Here is a 23,959-nt window from a genome sequence, read left to right as displayed (position 1 = left end):
GATAATGACTTCACTAAATTGGATAATCTGATTTGAAAGACTTACCGTACCATTACACATGATATTCTATCAAGATAAAGAAAGGAAATAAAAAAGTAACCGGAATTCAGAATTCTTATGGGATTTGGAGAAGACCCTCTTTTAGTTTGAATTCCTCCATTAGATAGATGATTATTTCCTATATAATGTAGGGATCTTATTTTAGTATTATTCCTATTTAGATTAGTATTGTAACGCCATCACTTTAGGTAGTCAGTACATTCTACTATTCTAATGACTAATGTTTGTCAGGACAGCTAGGATGTCTAGAACTACATTAAACTAGAGTGAGGAGCCATAAATTGACTGAATAAATATTAAGAAAAATGAAGGAAAAATAAAAAGAAACGAAGTGCAATTAGTTTAAATGAGCCAGAACCGCAGCGATAAGTGACCATACGGGAAAGTATCGATAAATACAGATACCGACCCCAGACCCGTGAGGAATCCCAAGAAATAATTTTTAGGACTTAATTAGAGGTTTACTGAGGCACAAATGACATTAAAAATACCAAAGAAAATTCAAGAGAATTTATTTATCGGTACAGACCAAAAATAACTTGATAAGTCCAACGAAGGGTAGTATGGTCAATTCACCCTCAGTGATGAATTTTGATCTGAATTTCAAGTGAAATGAGAGAAAATAAAATATTAAAAATCAGTTTAAATATGAATTATTAAATGGAAAAAGGGAAGAGAAAAGAAAAGAAACAAAATTAAAATGTAAATGAATTATTGCATAAGCATGACAACATGCATGATATCATTAAAATTAAAAAGCCAATTAAAATTAGACAACTTATATATGAATAAGAGATAAGATAATTGAAGAAAGGAAAAAAGTGGTCATCTTCCTCTCCATTTCAAGTGGCCGAACTCCATGAGAAACCTTCCACCATTTTTTTTTTCTTCTTAGCAAGCTTAAATTTCCATGCTTTCTTCACCTCAAAACTCTAGTTTGTCTTCACTAAAGTTAACCCCCACACCAAGAGGAAGCTTTTGATTGTCTTAAAGTGAAGAAATTCTAAGGTTTTGCACAAGTTCAAGAAGTGGCACTTAAAGGTTAGTGCTTAAACAAATCTCTTTCTTCTTTAATTAGCTTAGCCATGCTAACTTAAGTGTAAATGTTAAGAAATTAAAAGAAAACAAGGGGTATGGAAATAACCAAATTTCGACAGCCATGAAAAGAGTGGGGATTTGATGATTTTGATAGAATTAAATTGTTTATTAGAGTTATTAATGAGCTTATGTAATAGACAAATTGATTGGATATAAGTTTGATATGTGTTTACATGAATTTGAGAAATGTTAAGTTAGGGTTTTGACCTAACTTTGAGAATTTTGTGTTGTGACTGGAAATTGATGATGTTGAGACCATTTGTTGACTAATTGAAGTGCTATAAATGTGAATTGAAGTTTGAAAGTTTGGTGGAATTGAGGATTGGAAGTGTTGTTTCATGTGTAGGAATTCTATACCTATGAGTCCAGCAAGATTAAATAGCCATAGGTAGAGTTATGTTGCTCCAATTGGTGTGAGGCTAATTGGAGATGAAACTTAGGACAATTTACCACATTTTTCATGAAGAGAACATGCCTAAAAACTGTCCCTAACCTGGCCAAAAATTGGCTTGAATATGGGTAACCCTAATCTGGACCTGGAAAAATGACCAAATAAATAGTAAATGTTCAAATGGCCATAACTCACATTAGGAAGGTCAGAATGACCCATTAGAAAGATTAGACATAGGACTACAACTTTCATTGAGAACACTAAGCCCAGAAATGCCTCTAACCAAATGATATTGTTGACTCAAGTTAGGATACCAAACTGACCTGCACCATTTTGCCCAGAATTTTCTGGACTAAAGCTCACCCAACCAGTTTTGGCAAAATGGCCATAACTTGGTTTATAAAACCCAAATCCAATGAAACCAGTGGCACACTTTCCACAAAACATAGATCTACAACATTGATGATTTGACCAAAACCCATAAACCTAGGGAACTAGGTCAATTGACTAGGTTAAGTCAGTGTGTGAATTCTGGAAATATCCTAAGTGACCATTTGACCCCAGAATACTCATTTAGTCATATCTACCAGTAGAAAACTCCTATTAGGATGAGCCATACTGATCTGGAACCCTAAGAAATAGGGCTCCAACTTTGTTTTAGACATAGTCTCCAAACTATGAACATAAGAACCCTAAAATGGAGATCAAAGCTACTGACATGAACATGGACCCTAAAGACACAGGGTACATGAGTCCAGGCCAATGATTTGGCTATAATTAATTCTATAAAACTTGAAAAATTGTAATAAAAATTTTTTAGTGACTATAAGACATAGGGTAACAACTTCTATGAAGAACCTTAGGCCTAAAAATGACTATAATATGACCAATTAATTAGATAAATACAGACTCTAGAAATTACAAAATTATGGACCTTGAGAAAGGTTCATAAAATAACTTAGCATATGATATGAAATAAAATAGAATACTTTGTTAAGCATAAAAATGACATGAATTAATGAAACTATAGGTATGAAATAACATTATTTTGCCCAAAGTACACCTAGACTAATTTATATAGCTTGGATGGATTGGTATACTAATTAGGGACTACATATTACAGTACTGCCCACAGAGATAATCATTGATAAATGATGCATGCATTTTAGATCATCATTTAGGTATAATTTTTCCACATAATTTACCCTTGTTCATAGCTATTATTATAGATATTAGCATATATTTAGTCAATTTTATAATTTTCACACTTCTTAGTCTAATTTTTGGAATTTATTTGTTTTGTAGGCTAAATTTGGAGAAATTTGGTATATTTGATCAAAGTAGCCATTTAGAGGAGATTAGAGTTGAATTGCAAAAATTTTTAAAGTTGAGAAAAAATGGCCGAGAGCGACACAACCTGCAGCACAACCAATTTAGCTTATGTCGCAGGTTGTGTCGAGCGTCAGATATTCAGGCAGATTGCGACACAACCCGCGACACAACCGATGCAGCTTATGTCACTTTTACTGGAAATGGCTGACGTGGCATTTCCGTTACTCTGATTTTTTACCTCACTTTCTCTGGAACCTTCCCACTTTTTACCCATTCTAGGGCAGTCCCCTCACCTATATAAAGTCCCCTTTATCATTTTCTTTCCATAAGAGAGCAAGGGAGGCATTTTTGGCAAGAAAAGAAAGAGAGAAAGAGGAAGCACGGGTTCCATTTCTGCAGCAGCAGCAGGAGCTCTTTTTCTGCACTTCTCTGCAGCAGATTCTGCTGCATATTTCTGGGTTTTTCTACTCCTTAACTTAGATTTCCATTATTTCTTCATTTATACATTTGGGTTTGTATTGAAACTATGATTAGTGAGTAGTTGTTTGAGATTCTAGAGATGGGCTTGTAAATATTGATTTGTATTGTGGTTTTGAACTGATTTAGCCATTTAAATGGGATTTGTTACATTTTGATTTATTGCTTGTGAGCTTGTTGCCTTGCTTGATGAATGGGCCCTCATTAAGTTAAGCTTTAATCCTTAATAGATGGACTGAAAAGTGAATATTAGGGATAGATAATCTTGCAATAAACTTTATTTTCTTGGTGTTAGAGATAAGCTAAGAGGATTAAGGGGAACTTTCCAAAAATCAATTAGAGCTTTAAATGGGTTTTTGTTAGGTTTGAAATACCGTGAAAACAGGGTTTGATTTAATGAAAACCAACTTTGAGATGCTTGAAAAAGGTTTCAAAAATTTAAGAATTGATTTCCCTCAAAATTGCAATTCTCATGTGTTTGGCTAAATTAGGGATAAACCACATGCAAACAATATTGAAAATCCAATCTCTAGAATCACTTTAATTTTTATTGAATTTAGATTTAATTCCTCTCAATTTCATAAATAGAAATTTCAAATTAATTTTTGATAATCTAGTTTAATTAATTTTAGTTAATTGTTTGATTTAGTTTTAATTCCTCAAATACCAATTTTAATTCCAAATTTCATTTTACATCTTTAATTTTTGTCATTCTAATTAGCTTATACTTTTATTTCCAATTTAAGCACAATTCCCTGTGGGATCGATATCATTTTTTTAAAACTATACTACTGTGACCTGTGCACTTGCGGACACACCGTATCAACAGACAACATATATCTAAGATGATTGTTCTACTGGCTTTATGCCTGTCCGCTGGCCTTATGCCTGATATAACCATTGTATACTAGGTAGACATACGGATGTCTGACTAGTATACTCCCATGTATCTAGACTTTATAGTCTGTCATAGGTTACTTAGGCACAATTATGAGAAATAAAAATTTAAACTTAAACAAGTACATGAGAAACCATTAATATGAAGTATATAAAACCAAATATAAATTACATGAATAGAAAGATCCCGATTAACTTAATTGCTTCCAAAGTTTTATAAACATATAAAAGATTGTAAATTCATATAATTGTATATTTCTTTATAATAATATACGCAGGATAATTATTTAAATTATTTCGATATTTTTATTTCAATTTATGCACCACTAAGCAATATGCTTAGCGCGTTAGTTCTTACCAAGCGTAGGTACTGGAGAGCAGCAGCAGCAATAGAGCTTAGGCCGAACTTGGACCAGATCTGCTATAGTATGGGTTGTCACCTTATCAGATATTTTTGGTAGGGCTCATGTACATATTAGATTTTGCATTTTAGTATTGTATGTAATTAAATGATGTAAATAATTTTGAATTATATATAAATTGTAAATTATTGTATATGTAAACTTTATATGAATGAAATGTAATTTATTTTCTTGAAATTGATATGAGCATGAGAAGTGATATGATGAATGAATAGATGAAATGGATATATATTGTTTTAACAGGTAACATGAAACCTACCATGCACTAATAGAACAAAGGGGACTCTGTTTGGGTCTCCAAAAAAAGGTGTAATAAAAAAAAAAGTTATACATGGAATATTATAAATAAAAGAGACATTAAAATTAATATTATATACGACAGGATAGGATAGGGTGCTCGGGCACTGAATGTAGCATGTCTTACTCGACTACACTGTAGACCGAGTAAGGGATGTTACAAGTATAAAATGAATTAACACTATAAAAAGAAGTATTGGAAGTATAGAATATTGTTTGGCTTTAGTCCACGTGATGAAAAAGCATAGAGTACAAAAGGAATGGAATCTAATCTACTCATTGCAGCCCATAGAGAGAGATGGTTAATGCCTATTTTTATAGTAGGCACGTAAATTAAAAGCACACATATAATCGCATAATTATACAATATAGAAAAGAGAAAAGAATAACATAGGTTTATGTGATTCAACCGTAAGGTATACATCGAGCAATATGAGAGAAAAAAATTCACTATGATGAAAAAAATCAAAATACAATCACTCAGAATTTTTCAAACGTTAACCCCAATGTGTTTCACAAATATCTCACAAATCCTTTGTTTCATCAGAGACCTCACTTTTTATTCAAATTGAGTCAGAGCGCGAAATTTTTAAGTCTGGTCAGAATTTGGGTCCATGAAGATATATCCAAAATTCATGTCACCTAAAATAACAAGTGTGATGTGAAGTTGTAATAATAGATAGTTTAGTTATATCTAGAGGAGAATATGAGATGGAAAAACTATTCTATTTAGCATAGTACAGTGTGGTGAGTGTGATGTCACTAGTAAATATATAAGTTGTTGTTTGATTAAGAGAATTCTCTTGGGTGTATATTTACCTATTTCAGAAGAAGCCACCCTTATGTAAAGATCTTGCCCTTCCTCCTCGAACTGTTTGATGTCAAAAAGATCACCGAATCAAAAAAAGCATCCGCTTCCTGTTCCACCTATCTTTGAATTGGCATAAGCCATGCAAGAACAATTTTTCAAGCATATCATCTCACATTCGTCCAATTTCAAGGTCATGCTTTCATTTGAAGAATTCTTCATGTCAGGTAATTTAACATTGGGATACTTCACGAATCCATCTCCTTTCTGGCATTCCAATGGTATTCTCCGGACACATCCATTTGACCAGTCTGCTTTGTCCCAATCTTTTTGCTGTTTTGGCACAAATCCTTTTAAACACCTACATACAGGCGAGTTGTTGATGGCACAGCTACCATGAACACCACATAACGCATAAGTATCACAGTTGTCTGGTGCAGATAAGTATCGACTCCAACTACTAGTTCGATCAACCCATAGAGACGGCTCAATGAGACCATCCTGATTCAAAACAATCCTTGTAAAAAATGAGCTGTCGACCAGCTCGTAGGTATAGTACACCTCCTTCTGGTAAAAAACAAACGTATAGTTATAGATTGGGTTTGGTTTCAGATAAGGCATCCCACTAAACCCAACCCCATTCCATGGCCCAGATCGAGCCTTGGCAACTGAATTCTGTTTGAGATACATCTGCAAACCACTGAGATCAACTTCAACAGTGAAGTTCCCGTCAGAAGGATCATCTATGCTCTTCCATGATGAAAAACACACATATAGGCTTTCATTGACAAGTCCGATCTTCATTCCTGGTAGAAATGTACTGACAGGATTATCAAAACTTTGCCACAAGAAATTTTCTGGGATAAGATCATCTTCATCTCTGACAACAAGATTTCCCGAATCCAAAAGCTGCGCGACTGGGTTACGCACTCCTCTTGATGTACCAGAAGACCAAATGACTGCATTACTCTGATTGAGAAGAACAGGAATTCCTCTGTCATTAAACTTCAGAACTCCACATGAATCGGTCAGTAGGGTATCTCTATTGGCAACCCAGACAATAGTTTTATAAGATATCTTTTTGTACCAAACCCCTAAATATCGGTACTTGGAAGTTCCCGGGCTGAAAAACCCCAGTTCGAATGTGCCACCAGCTGAAACAATCGTCTCATTATCTCTCATAGTTTGAGTTGTAGCTATTGTGTCCAGGGCCATGGATGCTATTGTTACCATTATAAGAGATTTGTGTAGCATAATTACAGCAATTATTATTCTTGTCTAAATTAGTTCATATTCTCTTTCTACAACCTGTTATGGTTCATTCTTTCATTACTGTTATTATACAATTTTTTCTTTCTTCTAACAGCTATGAAGGTGGAGGTTAAAGAGAAGCAGACAAGGAGTATAGTAAATTTCTCCATTGGTTTCTTCTGCTTCTCATTATGCTGCATTTCTTTTATATGTCGAAGAATCGACTCGAATCGTAGAATGTGCAAATTACCTTTATATGCTAAAATTCTCCATTGGTTGCCAAGTCCTTCATTTGTCACGTGCGGTCCTTCATACTCTGGTTGTTATTTGACACGGAGATGCCTGCAGGGAGAATTTTGAGAGCTTCATTTTAATAATTAAATTTTAATTTTTTTTTTTAAACTAATATCATCCAACTTTAATTTGTATTTTAAAAAGCCACTTTGATAGCCAATTAACAAATAGCCTAATTTGTCATCCTGCATGGAGAGGTCTCGAGAGCTACTTTGGTATACTATAATAGGTGTTTCCATAATCAAAATGAATTTATCATTTTATTTTTTTTCTATTTGCTTTCTTTCTCTTTTCTCTTGATCAAAATAAAAATTAATAAAATATTAAAATTATAAGAACTACTTTTAAAAAATAATAATTTTATTGAATACAATTTTGGTTAATAATTTTTCATTTCTTTTTTATATTTAAAAAAATTAAAATTATTTAAAAATATAAAAAAGTTTGTTATTATTAAAAATAAAAATTATATTATTTCAAATTTTCGTCAAAAACTATGCTCCATTAACGTTAAAAACAGTGATGTGATTAATGTTTAATTATTTTTAATAGTTGGTTGTTGTCTCTGCCCCAATGAAACCTTCAAATGAGCTTGATTGGTTTTTTTTTTATATGTTTTTTAATTAAATTTTAAGTTTTATTAATAAAAATATATTTATTATTAGATAATATAACTGAATATAAGAAATATTAAGCTTCCTAGAAAAAAAAAATATTTAGCCCCAATTTTTTTTTTCACAAAATTTTTTCTATAATTTATTTTGTTACTATAATTTTTTAATCAATCATTAAAAATTTATATGTTAATGGAGAATTTTGAATGAAATTTAAACTCCTACTCAGTTTTCTAACAACTTGTATTATATGATTTATAAAATTATTAGAGTTTACGTACACAAACTACAACAAATATAACTTTAACAGTATGTTTTATATGCTATTAAAAATTTTAAATAAGTTGTTAATAAAAATTATTAGTAAATATTTAGTGATGTGCATAATAAAATTATTATTTATTTTAAAGTAATTTAGTATTTTGATGGTTTGTTTTAATTTTTTTTATTAATTTTTATTTTGATAAGGAGATGGAGAGGGATGAAAAAAGAAAAAGGAAAGTGTAGCCAAATGGTAATTTCATTTTGGTAACTAAGAAACCTGATATCTCTCTTATCAATTGGTTGGGAAGATCTTTCTCATCAATAAAACAAAGAAAATTGAAAAATTATATAATTGATGTATGTACAATAATTTTATTATAATCATTAACTCTGGTGAATTTTATATAGATCTTATCGTGATTAATAATTATAATTAAATTGTTGTTTGTATACTAGTTGTACAAAATAAAAATTCCTACTTAACATGGAACGAACTTGCATTTATTGCAAAACAAGCAAAAGATTGCTGACCATTCAATAGTAGTTTGCTTTTCAGGTAGCTAAATCAAACTTTGAAGACAGAAGACTCCATAGGAAATTTAAAATAACACAATTTTTAAAATGAACAAATAAAAAAAAAATGAACTCCTCACACAATTTTAAAAGAGTATCAATTAATATCTTTTTGTATTTCTTTTTTTTTTTTTTCATAAGTCAGCATTATAATACAACTCAACTCAACTCAACTAAGCCTTTATCCCAAAAATTTGGGGTCGGCTATATGGATTCGCTTTTTCCACTCTGAACGATTTTGGGTTAAATCCTCAGAAATGTGTAATGCTTCTAAGTCATGCTGCACTACTCTCCTCCAAGTCAATTCCAAGCCAGGGAATTGCGAGTAGGGCCTGGGCCAATCTCAGGCTAGGCCGGGCTCAGACTGTAATAACATACTTATAAATCTTCAAAGCCAGCTCGTTTACTACAGTTCATGGCTGGAGGAATCTAAATCTATATATAAATCATGATTATTATTAATTTTTAATTAATAAAATTAAGAATTTGTTTTATGGTTCTACATTGATGTGTTATGAAAGCAAGGTATCCAATTATCTGTGAAAAACTCTTCTTATCTTTTTTAAATTTTCTTTGGGAAACTCCAATTATCTGTGGAAAGCTCTGTGTTTTAGAGAGGCGTTAAGTTAGCTAAAGCTTCGTGTGAACCAGAAGGTGATGTTTGAATTGGATCCTTTGATAGTTGTCAAGGCATTGAGGCCAACAACAGGAACGTTTATTGTCCACGATTGTAAAGCATTTTTAAAAGAATTTCATCAGTGCTCTGCTGATTTTGTTAAACATCAGTGAATACTGTTGCCCATCTGTTGACTATAATAGTAAATTCTGAGACTGGTCTCTAAGAGTGGGTTCTATCCCTCTTGGTATTATTTATTTATGATGCTGTATTACTTGATTGGTGTTCAATAGAATGATTTTTCTAGTTTCAAAAAAAAATCAAAAATAAAAAATGAAAGGACTTAATTTTATTTTCATTACGTCTCTCTCTCTTAAATAAAAATTTTATATATATATATATATATATATATATATATATATATATATATATATATATATATATATATATATATATATATAAACAACAAAAGAATAGTATTAAGACCGAGTATTTAAAAGGTCCAACAAGAGCAGCTATGTCATAGATGCCCTTTCTTCTCCGACTCAAAGCCAAGATTGCTTCGAACGACGGGTTTATCCTTTTAACCAGCGAAGGCATTTTTTGGAGATGTTACTAATGCTTCTTTTATGAGCATTGAATCTTTCAAAGGCTAGAGGTGCGAAAAAGCTCTACCTCATATCCATGGATTCTGCTAAGTTAAATGTCTAGTTCTTCACCATGATTTTTTGGGTTTGGTTTGTTGCTGCAATGGGTTCTAATGGGTTGTGCATTTTCGGGGGTGGCATTGTGTGTGGAATTGCTATGTTGGGTATTGGTGGTTGGACAACTCCTCCATGCTTCCTCGCTTGGTTGTCGTAGTTAGGGTTGGTGCTTCAGGAGCGGGTCTTGCCGTCTTGCTTGACTTTCTCAATGGGTCAAGTCAGAGATAGGGTTACCGTGTTTTTTTAGGCCTTCGGCCTTTTTTGTCATTGGCTTGGGCCAACTTATCAGTAGCGATAGGAAAAGTTTTACAACTTAATTCGACTCATCCACCCAATCAATTTTTTTCTAATATTGTGGTAATTTTGATATTGTGATGGCTAGAAATGGAGAGACTTTCTCTGTCACGTCATATAATAATATATTATTATTTTTTATTAAAAAGTAATTTATTTTTATATATTTATATATTATAATTTAAAAAATAAATATATTATTAAAATTATAACTAAAATTCATATTATTATTATATATTTTATTTTTTAATAAATAAATTTATTATTATATAATAATAAATTAAAAAAAGAAGTCATGCAGGAAAATTCGCTCAGTCTACTCTCCAGTCTCCATCCCAACCTTAAACTTCTATAGAGCGAGAAGGGAGAGCGATTCCCGGCCTGAACTGCCTTGTCATGCTATTTGTTAGGGCATATTTTTTATTTGTCTGAATTTGGTCCGTAAGGAGAAACCCAACTTATTGATTTTTTTTTTCTAAATAATTCGTTGGTTGAGCTGGGTTGATTTGAGGATCTGTCCTATATTAATTGGTCTCTATTTTGTTGTAATGGGTCAAGATCCTTCTTTGCAATGAATTTACGTTATTTTTTGAACAAAAAAAAGGTAATTGCTGCAGGTATTGCAGCTCCTAGGGGCAAAAGACCACGAGCGGATAAGCTGATTGCCAAAAAGACACACAATACCACAGGGCAGTGCCCATAGCATTCACCTGATGAACTTCCCCTCTGAGCAAGTCTATGACAGCTTTACAATCTGATTCAGCACAAGCCTTCTTAAAACTCAATTCAGATGCCAATCACAGAACATAGGACAAAGTCATGGCTTTAGCAACATCCGGATCCCAACTACCTATCGAACACTTCGAAGCACACGCTATTACAGCCCCATCGGCGTCTCTAAAATCAACACCATAACCAATTCTCCCATTAAAGACGCATCACAATTCATCTTAATAAGCCCTCGTTCTGGTGGTTTCCAAGAAAGAGGAGGACTCTCCATATCCTACCCATGCGGAGAGCTAAGACTGCGATACTCATTTGCCAAGTAAGAAACAGCACAAATCACCTCCTGAGCATTACAAGCTCACTTGCCTATTACTCATATCAGTATCGCTAAATAAGATTATATCGACATATTTATAGTTGTTTTTACTTGTATTTATCTGTGTGTGTTGGCATGATATATTAGCCAAATAAATTTATATTTAAAAAATAAAAATTTAGAAGTTAAAGAGTTTGATAGGTTGAAATAAAAGTTTGGGGTGTAACCAAAATTTTCGGTAAAAGTAAGGGGACAGTTTACGTATTTAGGCAATTGATAACCAGTTCAAAGGTTGAGAGAAATTTTCCTCTTACAGAATAAAATAGAAACTGACAAAATGAAGTTTTATGATACCAGACTGATGATTATTGGCTTAAATATGCCGGGAAAAGAAGGATTAAACTTCGTTCCTGGACGAAAGTAGCAGACTGATGATGCGTCCGCGGCAAAAATGGCGTTACTGTCGATGCTTTGTATAATTAGCGTGAGGTGTGCAAATTACAAACAAAAAGTGTATAAATCGTAAGTACTTGCATGGTCAAATACTAGTTTATGTCTCCAAGTGTTCGACGTTATTCCTTAATGAGATACTGTGTAACAGCTTTTTTTTTTTTGCTTCTGCCTAATTGAAATTTGTACAGGTACCGGTAATATTTTCCGAATGCAAAAGAGATCAATAGCGTATCGAAATGTGCACTTTTCTTAAACAAAACAGATTGGTATGCTGCATGTATTCCATTGAATGCAGAGAAACCCTGAAGCTCTCCAAGACATTTTCAAATTGGCTTCAAAGGAAACTATAAACCAGGACAAATTAGGTACACTATAATTTCTCCCTTCTTTTGATGCATTCATTGCCAATTGATCTGCCTCTGGCCTTTATTCAAACATTGCTCCCTCAAAGGAAGCAAAAACAATAACAAAAAGGAATGCTCCATCCATGTTTTGGACGATAGTACGGTAATTGATAGGGTCTTGGGAAGATTCAAACCAAAAATAATGAAATCCAAGCTTTTTGTTGGGCATGAACTCATAGATTAACATCTTCTCTTCTGATTGAGCGCAGCATCCTAGAAGCTTCACCAGATTCCGTTGGTGAAGTACGGCAACATGCATTACTTCATTCTTGAACTCATCAAGTCCTTGGGTTGAATTCTTTGAGAGCCTCTTCACAGCACTTTCTTGTCCATCTTTCAACGTTCCCTGTAAGTAATCACATCATTTAATTAGCAAAGTCTAATTTTGATTATGAAAGTTTAGAATTTTGTTTTAGTGCTACTGTGCTACATACTTCTCTGCTTATCTGTTTAGGCTTTGAAGTTGGAACAATTGCTGAACTATCAATTTATCCACAATAATGCTAAATCCTGTTGATTGAATAATTTGTGACAAACTGTAGTGGAGAAATATAAAAATGGAAAGAGTTGCACAATCAATTGGTGAAGCAATAAAAAATTTTTTGTTACTTCATTCAGACTGTTGCCTTAAAAACAGGTCCAAAGCCTCCTCCGAGTATATTGGTGACAGAAGTTATTAGTTGCACGAGCAATAGTGCCAAAATCAAACCGCCGTAGTTCTAGATCTTCTTTTTGGCCCTTGTCATTTGCATTTCCTTCCACAACGCCAGTTTCTTTTCCTGCAAAGTGGAGCCAGAATGAATAAAATTTTATATAAAGAAAAAGACAAGTTATCCCATTTCTCGTATTTCCTTATGATTTCCAGTATAATATAATCTTTACCGATTCATGATCTCTTATATTACTAAGCCCAAATATTTTCTGTAATTTGGGAGTTAGAATTTCAAGGAATTTCAAGGAGTGATGTACCAGCTTTCTGCTGCTTCTTTTTCCAAACATACGAGACTATAGTTAGCACTAGGAACAGAACCCCTGTAGATAACGCAGAGCTTACAATGATCCTCATTTATTTTTTCACATTGAATTTACTCTCATTCCTCATGTCATCGTCATGGTCTATACATAAGGCAGTCAAAAGCAGAAAAACTGGGAGTTAGAAATCAATGACAGGTTTGCTTTCTAAATTCCGATTCAATGTCTAGTCTCTAGAAAAAAGCCTAATAGTGCTGGATCCCTCCACCACAGCTGCCAAATTCATTTTAAATGTTAACGAGATTGTTGGTCCACCAAAACCAATGTCTTCCTCCTCTTCCTCCTCCTTTTCCACTTCAGACCAAACCACTGCCCAAATCATCAACTCTTCAAGCACCCAACTCAATACACAAAGCATTCAATCAATGGCTCTTACTTACCTCGAAAATGTCGTTGATTTTGCTTTATTTTTACATTTTATAAACAATGGAAAATTTTTTATTTTGATAAATATTTTTAATTATTAAAATATAAAATAATATTTTATTCTTAGTTTACTTATTTTATTAATTTTTTTTATCATTGTTAAATTAGATTTGTAATTGGCCTGAAATTAAGACATAAGGGACTTATTTGACCTTTGAAGTTTTACGGTTTATTTAACTATTTGATATTAGTTTAAGGGCTAAAAAAGACCTTTTGTTCAGAAGAAAAGTTTGATTAGATAACAAAATATATTATTTTCCCCTAAAAAAGAAAAAAGCACAAAAGTGGCATTTTATGAGAAGTAATATATATATATATATATATATATATATATATATATATATATATTGTATTATTAAATTGCTTCCTAACGAAACCAAAATTTCTAAAACATAATTTTTAAGAAACAAAAAGCAAGTTAATTAATAGGTATCGGACTGTACAAATATAAGTTGTTTAGATTTGGTATAAATGCCTCCACTAAATTAAAAGTTTAAAACAATGCATACCAACTAGAGTCATTTTTAGATCTATAAAATCTCGAGTTTGAGTTCCAAAATTAAAAAAAAAAAAAAGCAGGAATATTTTAAAAAGAAGGGAAAGAATTAGAAAGATTCCCCCATAGTGGGAGAACAATGCATCTTCCTGACAACCACGCCTTTCATCGAACATCAATCATTGTAATGGTAACTTCATTGATAGAACATGATTCATGTTCGGTACAGGAAGATCCCCCCTCAATCAATTTTCTTTCAGTGAAGAAACCAGGATCTTTAGGCTCCGGCAATGCTCCCTCACCACTTAACATCATTACCACAGATGACATGGTTGGCCTGTCTTCTGGATAGCGCTGCACGCATAACAGACCTACATGAATTGATCTTAACACTTCTGATAGATTGCAGGATTCCACTACTAATGCATCAATCAAATCCAAATATCTGCCTTGTTTGAAGAGTATCCATGCCTGGAAGATCAGAAATCATTTTTAAAATTGATAATAGTAGCTTAAAGATAGAGAATCAAGAAAAATTCTCTCAAACCTTACATGCCCCAAAAGATTGAGTTGGTGTTCTGGATGACTAAATCCCCTGTTTCTCTTCCCACTAAGTATCTCCAACACTAGAACACCAAAGCTAAATACATCGGATTTTACTGAGAACAATCCATCAATGGCATACTCTGGCGACATGTATCCACTGCACAATACCATAAAATAAAGTAATGCTTTTTCAACCACTATATCAAAATACTAGCACACATTTTTTTTTATTCAAAGAATGAAGGGAAAAAAGTACATAAAATGAAAGAACTCTTACTATGTTCCGACCACTCTTTTTGTATTTGCTTCAGTTTCATTACCCATGAAACTTCTAGCCATGCCAAAGTCCGAGATTTTTGGATTCATCTCATTATCTAGTAAAATGTTACTTGGTTTGAGATCTCTGTGAATAATTCTTAGTCTAGAGTCTTGATGAAGATAGAGAAGGCCCCTAGAAATCCCACTGATAATGTGGAACCTCATGGTCCAGTCCAAAGACATCCTTTGTGTATCATCTGCAGAAAATCTATCCGCGTTAATCCATATAGCTGCTGATTATATTTTTTTAACTATAATTGACTACAATCTTAAATAGAATTCATAACAAAAATGTGAGTGCGAGTTCATGTTATCGCTTGATATATTGAGTTGAAAACACAAGTGAAACAATCTTCAGATAAAATCTAAGAGGCATCGGAACCACTTGATAAAATTAACCTAACAAACTTCTATAGGGAGAAAAAAAAAAAAAATAAACAGATCAGGATTAAGATATTCGACCAGAAATATATAGGTCTAGGCTTTTGTTGGGCATGTATTCATATATCAACATCTTTTCTTCTAGTTCAATGCAATATCCTAGAAGCTTCACCAGGTTTCGATGCTGAAGCTTGGCAATGCATTTGACTTCATTCTTGAATTCATCAAGCCCTTGGCTAGAGTTCTTGGAGAGCCTCTTAACAGCAATTTCTACTCCTCCTTCAAGCAGGCCCTGCATATATAGAGAAGTGCCTGATAATGGTAAGATGGCATATTTTGATGCAAATGCCAATGATATATGTTTTTTAAGCATCACTTGGTTGACGTTGAATATTGCAGGTGTGAAATTTCCTTATAAGCAATATGGTCTTTTTTATTTGTTTACTTGAGGGAGGAACGGGGTTATTTTTTAGTTCTTTCCTTTTACCCACTCTTTCTGATGCTATTGACTATTAAAGAGATTTTTTTGGTTGATCCACACAATTCTGACCAATATGACCCCTAACCTGCCTCAGCAAACTTCAAACAAAAAGTCCCTATCATCTCTTGACTTCATGGATTAGTAGTTCTTTTCTGCAAAAAAAAATGCTGATTGAAATTCTTAACCTTAAGAAATTATTACTGGCTGTTTTATCACAATTTATGCCACTATGTTAACTCGAGGCACCAAGGATATGTTATAAACTGCTTACAGAGAAGCTGCATGATATGTTTCTATTACCTTGTATACAGGTCCAAAGCCGCCCTGTCCAAGCAGATTGCTGAATGAGAAGTTATTGGTAGCATTAGCTATTGTGGAAAAGTCAAAATGAGGTAGCTCTAGATCTTCCTTCTGGTTTTTCATAGAGTAGCTGCCTTCTAGATTGTTTTCCTGCTTGCCTGTGAATTGTGGTGAATAGAAGCAGTAAGTAGCAATGAAGTCCTATAAATGACTTAATTCGATCAATAACCTTCTAGGTTTGTTTTCTTTTTGTTGAAGAAATAGCCTCCTAGCTGAGTCCTAGAACCTAGTGAAAACACATAACAAGAAGACACTTTCATAATTGTCCAAGCATCCAGCCCAACCCTTGTCAGGTAAATTGTTGGAAGATGAAGAAGTCCCACACCTGGTGGGAAAGAAAAGAAAAGAGGGCCATATAAGATGAGGCTCAGCAAAGTCAAAATGGCTTAAACCATTTTGCCAAAAGTTGAAGCTCAACAACCTGCTGATGGAAGAAATTCAGACTAATTCCACACTCCTAGAGCCCAGTCCGTTAACAACTAACATGGTATTAGAGTCATCAAGCCAATGGCCACAAAGATCCTGGGACCCAGAATCAATTAGCCAGTGTGGGAGCTGTGAAAATGGATTAGTCCATGTGGAACCCATCCATTAGGCAAGTGATAACTGGGCCTCAACAGGTCCCAACCCAGTTGCACATGATGGCAGAAATTTACCAGATGCCATGATCTGCAGAATTACCTAGTTGCATATGATAAGCAGCCCAATGTTTAATGTTTTCCACAGCAATGAGATTACTTCATCTCTAGTGTATGAAAAAAAAAAAGTTCCTCGTATACTTGATCTAATCAAGTGTAGCCATCATAAGAAGAGTATTATCCTCCTGTGGTTTGATGTTGCCCCATAATGTGGTGCAGAAAAAGGCTATTTAAGAAGGTAGATGAATGATCCCTCCCATAAAATAGCTTATGAAAAGGGAGCATTCTTTCTGAAAGACTGAAAATGGATTATTTAGCATCCTACATATAACACATATTATGCAGTGTCTTTTTTTTTTGGCACGCTACTTCTGTAAACAAACTATAGAAGTGAATTATGGGCAATGCAACTTACCTGGTGGACCTTGTGTTTTTTGCTTCTTCTTCTTCATCTTCCATGCGACAAAGCTTACACCCATGCCAAGGAGTACCATTCCTGTTAATGATACCGTGCTTGCTATTATTATCACTTGTCTCTTGTGATTAGATCCCCCTTGATCTTGAGCAACCAAAAGCAGAAAATTCATTGATCAGTAGCATTTCATCTCATTGCTTACATTTTAGTGGTTACTCCACGCAACAAACTAAATTGTTTTTAGCTTAAAATTTAAAAATTTTGTGTAGTGTTAGTTGTGTAGTTGTTGACTAGGAAAGCTTTTCTCTTCCTATAAAAGGAAGGCTGTTGTAACAAGGAAAATAGAAAAATTGACTGTGCTGGAGAGTTGCATGAAAAGAGAATGAAGAAAATGAAGGAGAAAAAGAATAAGAAAATTGAATGTTTGTCTATGTTTTTTCTATTTGTATATCTCTGCTTTTGAGAATTGAATTGCCTCGTCATGTGTTGTTGAGAAAATTTTTTTGTTGAAAACCATTTCCAGCTCTCTCATCCTCTGTTTTGTCAACAAAACATTTTATTTTTTGCATACTTCTAGAAAAATGCCATCATCTAATGTGTGGCATATCTACATTAAAAAAAATGGAGTAATTCATTTCACTTGAAAAGTCCATCATTTAGCACGTGATGGGCAAAGCAACTTAAAGCAATGCAATGGAGCCTAATCTGTTCCTATATTTTGTACAACGTTTTATGTTTGAGAAATCACACTGGTGAAGTGTCATTTCCCACCTCTCATGTGGATTATTGGATCATCTGATTTGAAAGACTTCCTGTACCATTACACATGATGTTCTGTCAAGATACAGAAAGGAAATAAAAGAGTAACTGAGATTCTCTTAAGAAATTCAAACATGTAATGCTGGATTAAATTTTACCAGTATAATGCAGTCACGATAGTAAAAACTTGTTAGGGTATGATTCAAAATCCTTATGGGATTTGGAGAATATGTTTTCTAGTTTGAGTGAGAGAAATATTTAAATGGATTATTCTTTTCTATGTAGTTTAGGACTCTTATTTAAATATTATTCCAATTTAGATATTAAATGAAGTAACATTATAAATAGAAGCATTGTAGGAGATATCATTTGGCTTTTGCCCATATGTGAATAAAGGGCATACAGTCCAAATGGAACGGACTCTAGTCCATTATTGCCCATGGAGGAAGATGGTGATTGTTCTTGATGTGAAGTTGTAATAGTAGATAGTTTACTTATGTATGAAGGAGAATGAGAGGGATAACTATTCAATTTAATATGATGCTATGTAGTGAGTGTGATGTCAATTTGTAAATGTAAGTTATAGTTTGATCGAGAGAAATCTCGAGTGTAGCTGGGTTTGTGGGCTCAGAGATAGCTTTGAGTGTGAATTATTTATAGTAGACAATGACATGTCTAAGGATATGGTGTAAACTTTGTAAAATATATATATATATATATATTTTATATTGTAATTGCTTTTATTTTTGTGTGGGTTTAGCAGTTCCATAGTTCGAATGAAATCGATTTGGTCCTAACATAACCTTTTCATATTGAATGTATATTTACCTAAAAAAGATAACAGAAATGCCCAAATAAAAGATATGTGGAATGAACAATGTGATTCAATAGAAATATGTACTTAATTTCTATTTCTTTTTATTTCTAATAAATTGAACGTATATTTACCTATTTCAGAAGAAGCCATCCTAATGTAAAGATCTTGCCCTTCCTCCTCGTACTGTCTGATGTCAATAAGTTCACCGAACCAAAAAAAGCAACCGCTTCCTCTTCCACTTATATTTGAATTGGCATAAGCCATGCAAGAACAATTTTTCAAGCATATCATCTCACATTCCTCCAAGGTCAAGGTCATGTCTTCATTGATTGAAGAATTCTTCATGTCAGGTAATTTAACATTGGGATACTTTATGAACCCATCACCTTTCTGGCAATCTAATGGCGTCCTCCGTACACATCCGCCTGACCAATCTGCTTTATCCCAATCATTTTTCTGTTTTGGCACAAATCCATTCAAACACCCACACACAGGCGAGTTGCCGATGTTACAACTACCATGAGCACCACATAATGCATAAGTATCACAGTTGTCAGCTGGTGCAGATAAGTATCGACTCCAACTGCTAGTTCGATTAACCCACGTAAACCGCGCCATGACACCATCCTGATTCAAAACCATCATTGTAAAAACTGAGCTGTCAACAGTCTCATAAATGTAGTACACCTCCTTCTGGTGAAAGACAAACTTATAGTTATAGATTGGGTTTGGTTTCAGAAAAGGTATCCCACTAAACCCAACACCGTTCCATGGCCCCGATCGTGCCTTAACAACTGAATTCTGTTTGAGAATTATCTGTAAACTACTGACATCAATTTGAAATGTGAAGTTTCCTTGAGAAGGATCATCTATGCTCTTCCATGATGATAAATATACATACAAGCCTTTAGGGACAAGTCCGAGCTTCATTCCTGGTAGATATGTACTGTCCGGGTGATCAAAACTTTGCCACAAGAAATTTTCTGGGATGAGATCATTTTCATCTCTGATAACAAGATTTCCTGAATCCAAAAGCTGCGCAACTGGGTTTTGCACTACTCCCGATGTACCAGAAGACCAAATGGTTGTATTACTCTGATTGAGAAGAACAAGAATTCCTTTGTCACTCAACTTAAGAACTCCAGATGAATCAGTGAGTGGGGTATCTCTATTGGCAACCCACACAATAGTTCCATAAGATATCTTTTTGTACCAAACCCCGACGTATCGGTAATTGGAAGTTCCTGGGCTGAAAAAACCCAGTTCAAATGTGCCGCCCGCTGAAACAATCGTCTCATTATCTCTAATAGTTTGAGTGGTAGCGATTGTGTCCAGGGCCATGGATGTTATGAAGGTGGAGGTTAAAGAGAAGCAGACAAGGAGTATAATAAAATTCTCCATTGTTTTCTTCTGCTTCTCAGTCTGCTGCATCTCTTTTGAATGTTGAAGGATTGATTCCAATCATGGTTAAAGACATATGGTTGCCAAGTCCTTCATTTGTCACATGTGGCCCTTCAGACTAAGGTTGGGGAATTTATTTGACACACTTACAAAATCAATATATTTCGCGGAAGATGCTACGAGTGAGAGTACAATATGTTAATAAGACGTAAAAAGAAATGAGGAAAAAAAAACTTTTGTTCCACTGTGCAATTGGCAGCTAAGATCTTTCTCATCAATGAAACAAGGAGAATATCAACTCAACACAGGAAACAAACTAACCTTTATTGCAAAACAAGCAAAAGACTCTGCTGCTTTGTGACCATTCAGTAGCAGTTTGCTTTTGAGGTAGCTGAATCAAACTTTTGGGACAGATCGCAGAAGGCTTCAAAGGATTGGTAGCCTATCCCTGAAACAGTGAAATGGTAACCATTTTGGTTGTGGGTTGGCAGACAACTGTTGAGAATGGTAAGGTGAGAAATTTCAAAACGTCCTTTACACGCTGATTCTTCTTTGATGACTTTGACTGTTGACCCCATTAACGTGTAGTTTCTTCTTTGCTCCATACATTTCAAAACTGAACATATTTCTGTAAATTGGTTGGGCCGAATGAGCTAGCTGACCAACTTGTATTTGATTTGTGTTTTTAAGTGCAATAGGCAAGCGATGATGTATGAATGTTGAAAAATGAGCAAACTAACATGTTTGTCTATCCAGAATTAAAAATCAAAGCAACTTTACCTAATCCAACCTCGATCCTAATTAAGCTTTCATACCTAGAAAAGTACGGTGTCCCGTGCCCGTCCTACGAACCGAAGCGAACTACGAACTAGGTAACACTGGACATGAGAAAGAAAAAGATATTAGCGTTTGATGGCATGTGTGAACTATTCCTGTCCAGATACCCTTTGTATTATAAGGATATTGGTAGAAAGGGATTCCATGGACCTGAACATACAAAGATCATACTGTGTCTTGCATTTACGCACGATCTCTAGAATCTAGATCACAAAGCTCGTGATCCTTTTTCCATTGCCTCAAGTCCCTTCTCATAAGTTGGTTCTAGCGCCAAAATTAGGGCTGCTGACGTGATTTTCACCTTAATATACACCAATGCAAGAAATCTTCATCTTAACACTGAGCTCCATAATAAATTTCTTTCCATGTTGAATCTGGTGTTGCTTCCATCCAACTTAGGGGGATGTAGAAGATTGGAGCTAGAATTAAGCTGGAATTAAGTTAAGAGATAACTTGAAGCTCCATGTGTTGCTGCCAATGATGTAATTTATCTTAATTAGCTTAGTTAGTAACCTAGCTAGGCAGTTATTTCTATTATAATGTCGACTTTGGTTTTCTTCTTGATCGCGTGTATGATCTGTAGAGTGGAGGAAATATCTTCTTGATTGAATAAAAGAAAATAATTAGGCTGAAAGTATCTTTTGCTTTCAAGAGTTTCTAATAATTTGTATTATCTAAAGTCATAACTTATTCAATAAATTCAACACATCAAAAATTTTTAAATGACACAAAAAGACAAACACAATTTTTAAAAGAGTATCACTTAATAATTTGACTTTTGCCATAACAAGAACAATATAATTCAATAGGTGGGCCAAAGTACTTGGAATTCAAAATGTGAATGTTATCATCATGTACTGACGGAACAACGCCGTGAAATCAAAGGCATAATGTAAGAAACATTGTCTCGAGCAATCAACGATATTTAGGCCAATTGGCGGGGGGGGGTGGGGGTGGGGGTGGGGTGGGGTGGTGTGGGTTGTAAACAGCGATTTATTGTTCCCAATGCCGTCTGGAATCAGTTGTATCCATGTTTTTGTTGTCAAAGCCCCTCGGTATAAAATTGACAAGTATGCCAATTCCCAAGCTAAAAGAAGAGTTTCAAGGCAGTGACATTGAGAGGGTAAGATCAATCGGATTTCTTAATATCAAAATGGAATTTGAGATACATCTAGAAAATATAAAAATAAAAGGGTAAATGTAAGTAATTAATTATTTTAATATATAAAGTAACTTAATTACTTATATAAATTTAAATAAAAATAAATTAATATGTAATTTAATTGAAATTCTTTGTAAATTTATCATAGTATTAGAGCCTATCTTATTTTAATGTTTGACTCCTGCACATATGTTTATCTATAAATTTCACACTTCATGCTTAGGCGTGAAGGGGTGCGTTATTTCACATTGATTTGGGATATTTAAGCAAACCTCCTTTTTTTGAACTAACTTTTGAAGTATGATTAAATTAGATCTATTTTTTTTATATAAAATAAAAGATAAAGAATAGTTAAAAACTACATTGCCAAATTGATGGAGATTATGAATCAAATGGGGCTTGATGAGGAAGGTTTTTCAAATCAAAAAGTTGTGAATAGGACTATAATTTCTTGGCTAGACAAGTTTGAAGCTAAGACTCTGCAATTGAAGATTCATATGATTTGAAGAGACTCGCAATTTTAGAATTAATTAGTAAGCTATACACTCAAGAGCAAAGAACTTCAATAAGAAATTAAGTTATTTAAGAGGCTTTCCAAAAGTTTCAAGCAAATATAAAGGAAAAGCTTCATCAAGCACGAATTGAAAACAAAGATTGCAAAGGGAAAAACCACATGCGAATCTTATTTCTGGTGATGTGCTCAAATTGGATTGCATGATTTACATTTGCGTTGTTAGATATTAATCGGATGGAAAGAGAGAATCCGATCAATGATAATTTTGTACGATAACACTTCGTAAATATTTATATAAAAATTATATGAATAAATAAAATAATTAAAATTTCCTAGACTATATTTATTTTATCATTATTAGAAGTTTATCAAATTTTAACATAATAAAAAATTATCTTGGACCTAATCGTAAACCCCTGAAAAGTTGGGGGACTAATAATGTAATTAGAAGTTAAAAAAAAAAAAAACTGCAGAACTTAAAAAAACGCAGTAGCCTCCCCATTCTCTCTCCCCGACTCCACTCTCCCCCTCACTTTCTCCCTCCCTTTTTTCGTCCGGCAGGCTAGCATCAGTGCTGACGAGGTATCGTCGACCTCCCCGTGCCTGAGCAATCACTGCATCAGGCAGACCGAGTGTAGCAGCAGAAAGAGAGAGAAGGAGAGAGGAAAGAGAGGAGAGAGGGAGAGCACGCGGCAGGGGCTCGACTTCGCGGTGTCACCCCGGCCGACTCCGGCGGCCATTTCCGGTGATTTCAAGTGCCACGGACTCCCAAGATGATGAACTTTCAGATGAGACCAGTGGCACCCCGTTTGGTGGCCGGAGGAAAGAGAACCGACGAGGGAAAGTTGGAAGAAAATCATATGGGTTTCTCGGTCTCCGGCCACTTTTCCGGCGATCCGACCGTCGGATCGGAAATCCGAGGCCACCGATGGACTCAGGACGACGAGATCTTCGAGATAGGACTGGTCCCGCTCCGATCGGACACCGTTTGAAAAAGGCGATAATCGGACGGTCCAGATCGCTTGGTGAGATTTTTGAACTTTTTCGATTCCCAAAATTTAAAAATAATTTTAGGATAATTATTA

At 34.2% G+C, this 23,959-nt stretch overlaps 1 protein-coding gene, 2 long non-coding RNA genes and 1 pseudogene across 9 annotated transcripts; 1 reads left to right on the top strand and 3 right to left on the bottom strand.

The window, feature by feature from the left end:
* LOC110645871 (G-type lectin S-receptor-like serine/threonine-protein kinase At4g27290) overlaps positions 1 to 6,997 on the bottom strand; it is a 28,029-nt pseudogene extending 21,032 nt beyond the window's left edge.
* Positions 6,998 to 10,695: 3,698 nt separating this feature from the next.
* LOC110645875 (uncharacterized) lies at positions 10,696 to 17,401 on the top strand. Of its 3 annotated transcripts, XR_009148202.1 has the most exons (7): positions 10,700 to 10,829; positions 11,010 to 11,437; positions 11,792 to 11,956; positions 12,076 to 12,252; positions 12,501 to 12,639; positions 15,636 to 15,811; positions 16,283 to 17,401. It is a non-coding gene; the product is annotated as an uncharacterized LOC110645875 (long non-coding RNA). The 3 variants fall into 3 exon arrangements; XR_009148201.1 differs by having other exon boundaries at positions 10,696 to 11,437; XR_002493045.2 differs by lacking the exon at positions 15,636 to 15,811 and having other exon boundaries at positions 10,698 to 11,437.
* On the bottom strand, positions 12,497 to 14,060 carry LOC131179228 (uncharacterized). The gene is made up of 3 exons (XR_009148203.1): positions 12,901 to 14,060; positions 12,726 to 12,801; positions 12,497 to 12,637 (listed from the first exon to the last, which is right to left on the bottom strand). It is a non-coding gene; the product is annotated as an uncharacterized LOC131179228 (long non-coding RNA).
* On the bottom strand, positions 14,185 to 21,790 carry LOC110645869 (G-type lectin S-receptor-like serine/threonine-protein kinase At4g27290). Of its 5 annotated transcripts, none has more exons than XM_021799136.2 (10): positions 21,359 to 21,784; positions 21,177 to 21,239; positions 20,683 to 20,989; positions 19,092 to 20,537; positions 17,385 to 17,528; positions 16,272 to 16,429; positions 15,572 to 15,782; positions 15,069 to 15,306; positions 14,798 to 14,948; positions 14,185 to 14,716 (listed from the first exon to the last, which is right to left on the bottom strand). In XM_021799136.2, exons 4-10 carry the CDS (start codon positions 20,389 to 20,391, stop codon positions 14,411 to 14,413), a joined length of 2,508 nt encoding a protein of 835 aa, XP_021654828.2. In that variant the 5' UTR covers positions 20,392 to 20,537; positions 20,683 to 20,989; positions 21,177 to 21,239; positions 21,359 to 21,784; the 3' UTR covers positions 14,185 to 14,410. The 5 variants fall into 5 exon arrangements, with proteins under 5 accessions (XP_021654828.2, XP_058001391.1, XP_058001392.1 ...); XM_058145408.1 differs by having other exon boundaries at positions 19,092 to 20,506; XM_058145409.1 differs by having other exon boundaries at positions 19,092 to 20,989.
* Between the last annotated feature and the right edge of the window lie 2,169 nt (positions 21,791 to 23,959).

Source organism: Hevea brasiliensis, chromosome 4 (assembly GCF_030052815.1).
Source record: "Hevea brasiliensis isolate MT/VB/25A 57/8 chromosome 4, ASM3005281v1, whole genome shotgun sequence".
Lineage (NCBI taxonomy): Eukaryota > Viridiplantae > Streptophyta > Magnoliopsida > Malpighiales > Euphorbiaceae > Hevea > Hevea brasiliensis.
The sequence above is the reverse complement of the archived record's forward strand: the minus strand, read 5'-3'. Positions and strand labels throughout refer to the sequence as shown.